Source organism: Eucyclogobius newberryi, unplaced genomic scaffold (genome assembly GCF_026437365.1).
Source record: "Eucyclogobius newberryi isolate DKJ021-1_F unplaced genomic scaffold, fEucNew1.0.hap1 SCAF_6, whole genome shotgun sequence".
Classification (NCBI taxonomy): Eukaryota; Metazoa; Chordata; class Actinopteri; order Gobiiformes; family Gobiidae; genus Eucyclogobius; species Eucyclogobius newberryi.
This window is the reverse complement of record NW_027316278.1, coordinates 42035113-42046466: the sequence shown is the minus strand read 5'-3', so window position 1 is coordinate 42046466 and position 11354 is coordinate 42035113. Positions and strand designations below refer to the sequence as shown.

The 11354-nt window shown below is 49.3% G+C and overlaps 1 protein-coding gene across 1 annotated transcript; it reads left to right on the top strand.

Annotated features, from left to right (window-relative positions):
* The first annotated feature begins 559 nt into the window (after positions 1–559).
* On the top strand, positions 560–1876 carry gcnt4a (glucosaminyl (N-acetyl) transferase 4a). Its single transcript, XM_072433948.1, has one exon. The coding sequence runs from the start codon at positions 580–582 to the stop codon at positions 1855–1857; it is 1278 nt and encodes a 425-aa protein (XP_072290049.1). The 5' UTR covers positions 560–579; the 3' UTR covers positions 1858–1876.
* The last annotated feature ends 9478 nt before the right edge of the window (positions 1877–11354 follow it).

Genomic DNA, 11354 nt, shown 5'->3' with positions numbered 1-11354 from the left:
GTGCGGGGCGGGCCTCTCCTCAGTGCGATCGGCCCGTCCCACCTCCTTCACCCGGAGCCTCACACCTTCTCCGGAGCGGCGCCCGTTACTGCGGCGACTTTTAAGCACAGGTCCGGTCAGTAGGCTCCTTACTCCGGTGAGCTGGCTGCGGGGGACTGTCCCGGGCTCCGGGGCTGCGTGAGACTGTCCCGGGCCGCGGAGCCGCGGAGCCGCCGCGGGGCCGCCGCGGGGCCGCGGGGCCGCGGGGCCGCGGGGCTCCGGGGCTGGGAGCGCTCTCCTCTGGGACAGACGGACCCGCTGCGACGCGCTCAGCGAACTCTAACTTCAGGACTTTTCCTAACAAAGGTCAGTCTGTTTACCTCATTATCCAAGTGAATGCTTTTTTTTGCAGTGAAATAACATGGACAAAGTGCACATTTCAAAGGATAAGAATATTGAATTGGGCCAAAATGTTTTTGCATTAGACATGTTTTCTTTATTAGTATTATATTTCCTTTCTTCCCTCTGTCATTTCAGCAGAAGTTGTGGTATTATTTCCTGAAGCCTGATGTTATTTCTGGTCTTTGTGTTTCTGACAGAATGGTTGCTCGGTGGCGACAGGCTGGTCAGCGGCTCAAACACAGGTGCTTCCTGTGTACTAGCTCACTGCTGCTCCTTTGTCTGCTCAAACTGCTCTCTGTGAGGGTCAGTGTCCAGAGAGGCTCCTACCCTCAGCCCTACTCCACCTCCACACCAGGAGCCCACACACAGCAGCATATCAACTGCACGGCCATCTATGAGCTGGAGCCGGTGGAGATAGGGCGCTCTCTGGAGCTGCGGCGCACTCTCACTGTGGATGTGGGCGACAGCAGCACCGTGAGCCTGACGTCAGACTGTCTGGTGTTCCTCCAGAGCAGAGGATACCATCAGGTCATCACACGAGATGTGGAGCGCAGCTTTCCACTGGCCTACTCTCTGGTGGTGCATAAGAACGCGCCCATGGTGGAGCGCATACTGCGGGCGATCTATGCGCCTCACAACATCTATTGTATTCACTATGACCAGAAGGCCTCTCCTGCCTTCATCAGAGCCATGCAGAACATCGCACACTGCCTCCCAAACGTGTTCATTGCCTCACAGCTGGAGTGGGTGCAGTATGCCCATGTGAGCCGCCTTCACGCAGACCTCCACTGCCTGTCTGACCTGCTGCAGACGCCCACACCATGGAGGTATGTCATTAACTTGTGTGGTCAGGACTTTCCTCTCAGGACCAACCATGAATTGGTGCTGGAGCTGCAGGCGCTCAATGGCACCAACATGTTAGAGTCGCGGCGCCCCAGCCCGCTGAAGAGACAGCGCTTCACCTTCCAACATCAGCTCAAGTCTGTGCCCTTCGAGTACCGCAGCATCCCAGTCAAAACCAGCGCCACCAAGCTGCCTCCTCCACACAGGATCGAGGTGTTCATCGGCAGTGCCTACTTTGTTCTGTCCAGGGAGTTTGTCCAGTACATCCAGAGCAGCCCAGTAGCCAGAGACTTCCTGGCCTGGTCTGCGGACACCTACTCTCCTGATGAACATTTCTGGGCCTCCATGGTGCGATTTTCTGGAGCGCCTGGACACATCCCTCACTCTGCGCCCGACATCTCAGACCTGATCAGCAAAACACGGCTGGTCAAGTGGAACTACCTGGAGGGCAGTCTGTATCCGGCCTGCACAGGGACACACATGAGGAGCGTATGCATCTACGGGGCCGCTGAGCTGCGCTGGCTCCTCACATACGGACACTGGTTCGCCAACAAGTTTGACCTGAAAGTTGACCCTATCCTCATCCAGTGTTTGGAGGAAAAACTGGTGGAGCGACAGCGCAGCATGTCTTAAACACACAAGAGACACTGGCCCCCAGAGTCTGTGTTCTTTCTTATCCAATCATCTCGCGTTCCGGGAGTCAAAGCAAGCTGACCACTTTGGAACCTCTCACATCCATTTTTATCACTTTTTTGTTGACTGGTACGATTCACTTAAGACAGCGGAGACACTCCAAAGTGAAGCGGTCGTAACATGGCTAATGACTGATTTAATATGTTTACCGTACTTTTTGTGCTGTACATCTCCTGAATAAAGCAGACGCACACAAGATTTACGAAGAAAATAGAACTTGTCCATATTCGGGCTGCACCGGTCAATAAACCGCAGGTGCCCACGTTGTGACATGAGATATTTACACAGAAATATGGTCCATGTAGTGATACACATGTCGTCTTTTGACCCGTGAGGCAGGTCGGGCCAAGAAAGTTTCATTTCCCTGCAGCAGGTTCTGAACTGCAGACCCGTACATCACATGTCCACGCTCCGTGTGTCTTTGTGTTCTGCCGCGTCCAGAGTCACTTCCTCATTAGACTCATTTCTCTGTAAATATGAGTCTGATGTAATAAAACACACAGCGTTTTGAAGCTTAAACTATAGAAAACACGACGTCTTTTGGACAGTGTGTCAAACTCTTGCCCTTCCTGCTAGAGCGCCCCCTGGTGGCCGTTTGCCAGTGAAAATCTATCAATTAGACGCACCGTTATAATTACCGCAGGGTTCAAAGCGTGGGGGAAAAGTAGTGGCTTAAAGTCCACAAAGTACGGTAACTGTGTTGGCTGCAACCATTTGGGTCGAAGCTTGCGTGTGTAACCATGACTACAACATGACAACATCTGCTGCACCAGCATCCTGCAATTCTTATTGTCTCTTTTTACATACTATAACAATAATGTATATCATTATTCATTTCATATTACTTATATTTTGTTATATATTGATATTGTTCTCCCCAGAATTTCCATCATTTTTAACTTCACTCTGATATTAATATTGAGTGAATTGTCATTAGAATTCAGCTCTACCAATTGTTTTATTGAATATTTCTGCAGTGAAATTACTTTATTGCAGTTTGTTTAGCAGGCATTTCCCCACATTTATGAGCAGTACGATGTTTTGGAAAGCACAAGTTATGAATATAATATATGCAGACATTACTTATTTAATAAAGGTTTAGTTTTATAAAATGTTGTCAAAAAAGAGTCAGTTGTAGTCACCTGAACACTGTTTTAGAAAATATTTCAAGGCTTGTTCAGAGGGTGCATGTGAGGGTAATAATCTGATGACTTTGAGGACTTTGGAAAAGTGTTTAGTGGATGAATAATTGTTGCACTGTTTGTGTTTGAATGGCATTAATTGTGTGATGTCAAGACCAAAGCTCTGATTGTCCTGGGACGAGGAACACCTCTGGCATGACTAAAGTATTGAATATATTTTGATCTCTTTTTCTATGTTTTTCATTAAAGGCTACATATCAGGCCACATCCCTCTTCTTAATTGTGATTATTTGAAAAATAAAGACTACCAGGTTACAGTTTTAAAATGTCATGTAGCCATTTTTCAAAAATAAAAATGAGTCGAACATGTGGTACAACAGATGGTGTCACCTGGTCCTGTTTTCAGCGCTCTCATGTGTCTGTGTGAGTGGCAGATGTCTCTCTTCTGTCCGGAGCTCAGGTGATTGACAGCTGGCTCCTCAGCAGCATCAGGTTTCGTTTCTGCTGCGACTCTCCAACTACAGTGTCAGGCCTTTTGCTCACACTTTCCACTGACAGCGCCATCTACTGCTTCTCTTAAGTTCCTGTGGTTGGTTCATGAGTGAAAAGCGAGTAGTGCTTTTAGCTGCAGTAAAGGTCTCCAGTGTATTTGTGTCCGTGCCGGCCTGAGGATGGAGCAGATGGAGTACAAAGAGCTGGATTCATCAGGCGTGTGGAGTGTGCCGTGTGCAGCGTGTGGAGGACAGGTGAAACGTGAACTGACCTGAGCCAGTCCCGACAGACAAAAGCTTTATTCTGACTCAGGTATTTGGCTCCAGCCCAAAGAGCTCCTGCGTCTGCATCTAAAACAGCACTACACAGTATATATACTGTGTGTATATGTATGGAGTATACACTGCATGTCACTGCTGCTGCTGCTGCTGCTGCTGCTGCTGCTGCTGCTGCTGCTGCTGCTGTTGCTGCTGCTGCTGCTGCTGCTGCTGCTGCTGCTGCTGCTGCTGCTGCTACTGCTGCTGGTCCTGGTGGACAATGCAGTTGTTGTGTAAGTTGCCTCACAGTTCAGTACTAGACTGCAACAGGCAGCACCACCTTGTACTGGCATTTCACAACCCAGTGCCACTGGAGAGGTGTGTCCCACAGAGAGAGGTATACTGGTGTGTCCCACAGAGAGAGGTATACTGGTGTGTCCCACAGAGAGAGGTATACTGGTGTGTCCCACAGAGAGAGGTATACTGGTGTGTCCCACAGAGAGAGGTATACTGGTGTGTCCCACAGAGAGAGGTATACTGGTGTGTCCCACAGAGAGAGGTATACTGGTGTGTCCCACAGAGAGAGGTATACTGGTGTGTCCCACAGAGAGAGGTATACTGGTGTGTCCCACAGAGAGAGGTATACTGGTGTGTCCCACAGAGAGAGGTATACTGGTGTGTCCCACAGAGAGAGGTATACTGGTGTGTCCCACAGAGAGAGGTCAAATCAAATCAATTTATTTTTGTAAGGCCCAAAATCACAACAACAGTTGCCTCTGAGGGCCACAGGGAGAAATGAATCAACAATGTCTGTGGTGGTGATGAAGTCAGACAATGTCTGTGGTGGCGAGGGACGATGTCCCAGGGTCCTCTGTCCTTAGACTCTCCTTCTCGGCCAGGAAAAACTACAAAAAAAACCTCTTTGGGAAAAAAGCGTAGAAACCTGGAGGAGTTCCAGTGAAGGAGAGATCCCACTCTCACAGACGGACACGAGGAGACTGGAGCTGGACCCACTCTTCAGGGAGATGAGGGACCGTCCACACAGGGCAGGGACCACTTCACCAGGGGAGGGGCATCTGGGTCCACAGGTCCTCAGGAGTGAGAGAAAGAAAAGAAGGCGGTGAACAGTTTGCAAGTGGAATCAAAAAATAAATATTGTTTGATAGCATAAGTAGTCAGAAGAAGAAGAGGATAGTGCTCAAGCTGTCATACTTCCCCCAGCATAGTTACTCCTAGGGCAGCGTAGCTGAAGCTGTGGGTTTATGTTTCTGTTCCTAACTACTCTGACCATAAGCCATTTCGAAGAGGAACGTTTTAAGCCTGGACTTAAATGAAGAGACTGTGTCAGCATATTTAACATGGGTCGGGAGCTGATTCCATAACACAGGAGCTTGGTAGCTAAACGCTCTACCTCCTACAGTACTTTTAGAGACTCTTGGCACCACCAGAAGGCCGGCATTCTGAGAGCGAAGAGCTCTGTTTGGATGATATGGTTCTATAGCATCTTTGAGGTAGGATGGGGCCATGTCATTTATGGCTTTGTAGGTCAAGAGTAGAATTTTAAATGTGATTCTAAACTGGACAGGAGCCAGTGAAGAGACTCCAGCACCGGCGTAATGTGCTCTCTTCTTTTTGTTCCTGTTAGTAATCTTGCTGCTGCATTTTGAACCAGTTGAAAGCTTTTTATGGAGCTTTTAGGACACGCTGTGAGCAGGAGATACAGTCTAATCTAGTCGTTACAAATGCAGGAGACGTTTTTCAGCATCACTTTTAGGCAGGATTCTTCTGATTTGATCTTTATTACACAGATGAAATAGTCTGTTTTACAGGCTTGATTTATATGAGCTTTAAATGAGAGCTCCTGGTCAAATAAGACTCCAAGGTTTCTTACAGTAGAACTGGAGGCTACACTGACATTGTCCAGTGTGACTATCTGCTCAGATAGAGCGTCTCGTAGATGCTTAGGACAAGCACAATGACCTCCAGCACAATGACCTCCAGCACAATGACCTCCAGCACAATGACCTCGGTTTTTTCAGGGTTAAGAAGCAGGTAGTTTAGTGTCATCCAGGTTTTATCTCCTTCACACAAGTACTAAGTCTGTACTTGATCGCTCTGATCAGGTTTCATTGATAAATACAGCTGAGTGTCGTCTGCATAGCAGTGGAAGTTAATGCCATGTGACCTGATCATGTGACCTAACGGCAGCATATAAAGAGTAAACAGAATTGGACCCAGTACTGACCCCTGTGACACACCGTAAATGACTGTAGAGCAAGTGGAGGAGCTCTGGTTTACATGAACAAATTGGTACCCATCAGATAAATAGGATTTAAACCAGCTAAAGGCTGTTCCTCCAACACCTACATCACATTCTAACCTCTGCAGTAGAATGTTGTGGTCGATGGTGTCAAACGCTGCGCTGAGGTCCAACAGAACCAGGATTGAGACCAGTCCATCGTCAGCGGCTAATAACAAATCATTTGTGACTTTAACTAGTGCAGTTTCAGTGCTGTGGTGGGCTCTGAACACCGCTGTGGTGGGCTCTGGACCCTGCTGTGGTGGGCTCTGGACCCTGCTGTGGTGGGCTCTGGACCCTGCTGTGGTGGGCTCTGGACCCTGCTGTGGTGGGCTCTGAACCCTGCTGTGGTGGGCTCTGGACCCTGCTGTGGTGGGCTCTGGACCCTGCTGTGGTGAGCTCTGAACCTGCTGTGGTGGGCTCTGAACCCTGCTGTGGTGGGCTCTGAACCCTGCTGTGGTGGGCTCTGAACCCTGCTGTGGTGGGCTCTGAACCCTGCTGTGGTGGGCTCTGAACACTGCTGTGGTGGGCTCTGAACCCTGCTGTGGTGGGCTCTGAACCCTGCTGTGGTGGGCTCTGAACCCTGCTGTGGTGGGCTCTGAACACTGCTGTGGTGGGCTCTGAACCCTGCTGTGGTGGGCTCTGAACCCTGCTGTGGTGGGCTCTGAACACTGCTGTGGTGGGCTCTGAACCCTGCTGTGGTGGGCTCTGAACACTGCTGTGGTGGGCTCTGAACCCTGCTGTGGTGGGCTCTGAACCCTGCTGTGGTGGGCTCTGAACCCTGCTGTGGTGGGCTCTGAACACTGCTGTGGTGGGCTCTGGACCCTGCTGTGGTGGGCTCTGAACCCTGCTGTGGTGGGCTCTGAACACCGCTGTGGTGGGCTCTGAACACCGCTGTGGTGGGCTCTGGACCCTGCTGTGGTGGGCTCTGAACCCTGCTGTGGTGGGCTCTGAACCCTGCTGTGGTGGGCTCTGGACCCTGCTGTGGTGGGCTCTGGACCCTGCTGTGGTGGGCTCTGAACCCTGCTGTGGTGGGCTCTGGACCCTGCTGTGGTGGGCTCTGAACCCTGCTGTGGTGGGCTCTGAACCCTGCTGTGGTGGGCTCTGAACCCTGCTGTGGTGGGCTCTGAACACTGCTGTGGTGGGCTCTGAACCCTGCTGTGGTGGGCTCTGAACCCTGCTGTGGTGGGCTCTGAACCCTGCTGTGGTGGGCTCTGAACACTGCTGTGGTGGGCTCTGGACCCTGCTGTGGTGGGCTCTGAACCCTGCTGTGGTGGGCTCTGAACACTGCTGTGGTGGGCTCTGGACCCTGCTGTGGTGGGCTCTGGACCCTGCTGTGGTGGGCTCTGAACCCTGCTGTGGTGGGCTCTGGACCCTGCTGTGGTGGGCTCTGAACCCTGCTGTGGTGGGCTCTGGACCCTGCTGTGGTGGGCTCTGAACCCTGCTGTGGTGGGCTCTGAACCCTGCTGTGGTGGGCTCTGAACCCTGCTGTGGTGGGCTCTGAACCCTGCTGTGGTGGGCTCTGAACCCTGCTGTGGTGGGCTCTGAACCCTGCTGTGGTGGGCTCTGAACCCTGCTGTGGTGGGCTCTGGACCCTGCTGTGGTGGGCTCTGAACCCTGCTGTGGTGGGCTCTGAACACTGCTGTGGTGGGCTCTGGACCCTGCTGTGGTGGGCTCTGAACCCTGCTGTGGTGGGCTCTGAACCCTGCTGTGGTGGGCTCTGAACACTGCTGTAGGGGGCGACAAAGCTGTTTTACTACAACTTTTTAAAAGATTTTCGAGACGAAGGGAAGATTATAAATAGGTCTGTAGTTTAACAATAGGTCGGGATCTAGATGAGTCTTTTTCAGAAGAGGTTTAATGACGTCATGTTTGAAGGACGTGGAACATAAGCACTTTGGAGTGAAGTATTTATTATAGTAAGAATAGAGTCTATAATTAGGGGGAGAATGTCTTTGAGGAGCTTGGAATGGGGTCTAGGACACAAGTGGAGCTTTTAGAGGACATAAGGGCTGAAGTTCTCTCTCTTGATCAACAGCTAAGATAAGATAAGCCTTTGTTAGTCCACACAATGGGGAAATTCCAGGGTTACAATGCAAAGTAGGTACCGAAGTGAAAGAACAGATAACTCAAAGAAGACTTTTTAGGGACACTCTCAATAAAAAAAAACTTTTAAAAAACCTCTTCTCTATAAAAATAATAGTAACATTCTTATTTACAGCAGATATATGGACAGAGAATATTGCACTAATAGGATTGACATTATGTCAAAGAGTATTGCACATGAGTATGACAGTATTTCACATGGGTATGACAGTATTGCACATGGGTATGACAGTATTGCACATGGGTATGACTGTATTGCACATGGGTATGACAGTATTGCACATGGGTATGACTGTATTGCACATGGGTATGACAGTATTGCACATGGGTATGACAGTATTGCACATGGGTATGACAGTATTGCACATGGGTATGACTGTATTGCACATGGGTATGACAGTATTGCACATGGGTATGACTGTATTGCACATGGGTATGACAGTATTGCACATGGGTATGACAGTATTGCACATGGATATGACAGTATTGCACATGAGTATGACAGTATTGCACATGGGTATGACTGTATTGCACATGGGTATGACAGTATTGCACATGGGTATGACAGTATTGCACATGGGTATGACAGTATTGCACATGGATATGACAGTATTGCACATGAGTATGACAGTATTGCACATGGGTATGACAGTATTGCACATGGGTATGACTTGTATTGCACATGGGTATGACAGTATTGCACATGATTATGACAGTATTGCACATGGGTATGACTGTATTGCACATGGGTATGACTGTATTGCACATGGGTATGACTGTATTGCACATGGGTATGACTGTATTGCACATGGGTATGACAGTATTGCACATGTGTATGACAGTATTGCACATGGGTATGACAGTATTGCACATGGGTATGACTGTATTGCACATGGGTATGACAGTATTGCACATGGGTATGTCAGTATTGCACATGGGTATGACAGTATTGCACATGACAGTGTTTGTTGTAGAGTGTGACAGCAGCAGAAGGACAGACTGTGAAACGTCTCCTTCACACAGCGAGGGTGGATCAGTCACTGAAGCTGCTCTCCAGAGCGGACAGTGTCCTGCAGGGGACAGAGTGTCCTGCAGGGGACAGAGTGTCCTGCAGGGGACAGAGTGCCCTGCAGGGGGCGACACTCATGGTCCAGCATAGATGTGAGTTTAGCCAGGACCCTTCTGTCCCCCACCTCCTGCACCGAGTCCAGAGGACAGCCCAGGACGGAGCTTTGTCCAGCTTCTTCCTCTCCCTCTGTGATGACCACACCTACAGGAGCTGATGCACCACAGAGGAGGAGAAGTTCTTCAAGAGTGGCCCTGTCAGGAGTGGCCCTGTCAGGAGTGGCCCTGTCAGGAGTGGCCCTGTCACTCCAAAAGACCTGAGTCTCCTCAGGAGGTAGAGTCCACTCTGGCTCTTCCTGTTCAGTCTGTGTTATGAGTCCAGTTTGTGGTTCAGATGAACACCAGTCCACAAAGTCCTGCTCCAGTCCTCTGTCCTCCACATCATCGTCGTCTGTGATGAGTCCGATGATGGCAGAGTGGTCAGAGAACTTCTGCAGGACACACCTGTCCGTGTCGTGTCTGAGGTCTGCAGTGTAGAGGGTGAAGAGAAAGGGCGAGAGGACGGTGCCCTGGGGCGCCCCCACACTGCAGGTCCAAGTGTCAGACACACAGCTGTGAACCTTTCTAAGTTTACAGGTGGATTTATATGGGACGTTAGATTTACAGCTTGGGCTTGTTCAGAGCAAATAGTGCGAGTCATTTCATCTCATTTATCTCTGATTGTTTTTATTTTATTGTTAAAAAACAGGAGGAAATCATCAGAGCTGAGAGAAGCTGGGAGTGAGGGCTCTACTGCACTGTGACAGTTTGTTACCATGGCTACAGCGCTGAAAAGAACTGTAGTGTGACTTTTGTTGACTTCTATTATATGTGAATAATATCTGGTTCTGGCCTCACACAGAGCTGCTGACAGGACAGGAGCAACTTTACCATGTTTTTAGGGATTCTTCTGTGTGAGAGCGACGAAATAATCCCTCTAACTTTCTAACTCTTTGTTTATGTGAACGCAGTTCTTGGTTGTACCAGGAGGAGGCGCTTTGGCCTAATGACCTTCTGTTTTAACGGAGCTGCAACATCAAGAGCAGACTTCAGAGAGTTCATGGTCAAGTGGTCAGACCGGTCACTTATACTGGGACTAAAACTGTTCTCAGCAGGATCACATGACATGATCACATGACATGATCACATGACATGATCACATGACACGATCACATGACGTGATCACATGACACGATCACATGACGCGATCACATGACATGATCACATGACATGATCACATGACATGATCACATGACATGATCACATGACACGATCACATGACGTGATCACATGACACGATCACATGACGCGATCACATGACACGATCACATGACGCGATCACATGACGCGATCACATGACACGATCACATGACGCGATCACATGACATGATCACATGACACGATCACATGACACGATCACATGACACGATCACATGACATGATCACATGACACGATCACATGACACGATCACATGACACGATCACATGACACGATCACATGACGTGATCACATGACACGATCACATGACGCGATCACATGACATGATCACATGACACGATCACATGACACGATCACATGACACGATCACATGACGCGATCACATGACACGATCACATGACACGATCACATGACACGATCACATGACACGATCACATGACGCGATCACATGACATGATCACATGACACGATCACATGACACGATCATATGACACGATCACATGACACGATCACATGACACGATCACATGACATGATCACATGACGCGATCACATGACGCGATCACATGACATGATCACATGACGCGATCACATGACATGATCACATGACACGATCACATGACACGATCACATGACACGATCACATGACATGATCACATGACATGATCACATGACATGATCACATGACGCGATCACATGACATGATCACATGACACGATCACATGACATGATCACATGACACGATCACATGACACGATCACATGACGTGATCACATGACGTGATCACATGACGCGATCACATGACGCGATCACATGACG

Coding starts and splice junctions, on each gene's coding strand:
- gcnt4a (XM_072433948.1), top strand. CDS start 580: ATGGTTGCTCGGTGGCGACAGGCTGGTCAGCGGCTCAAACACAGGTGC.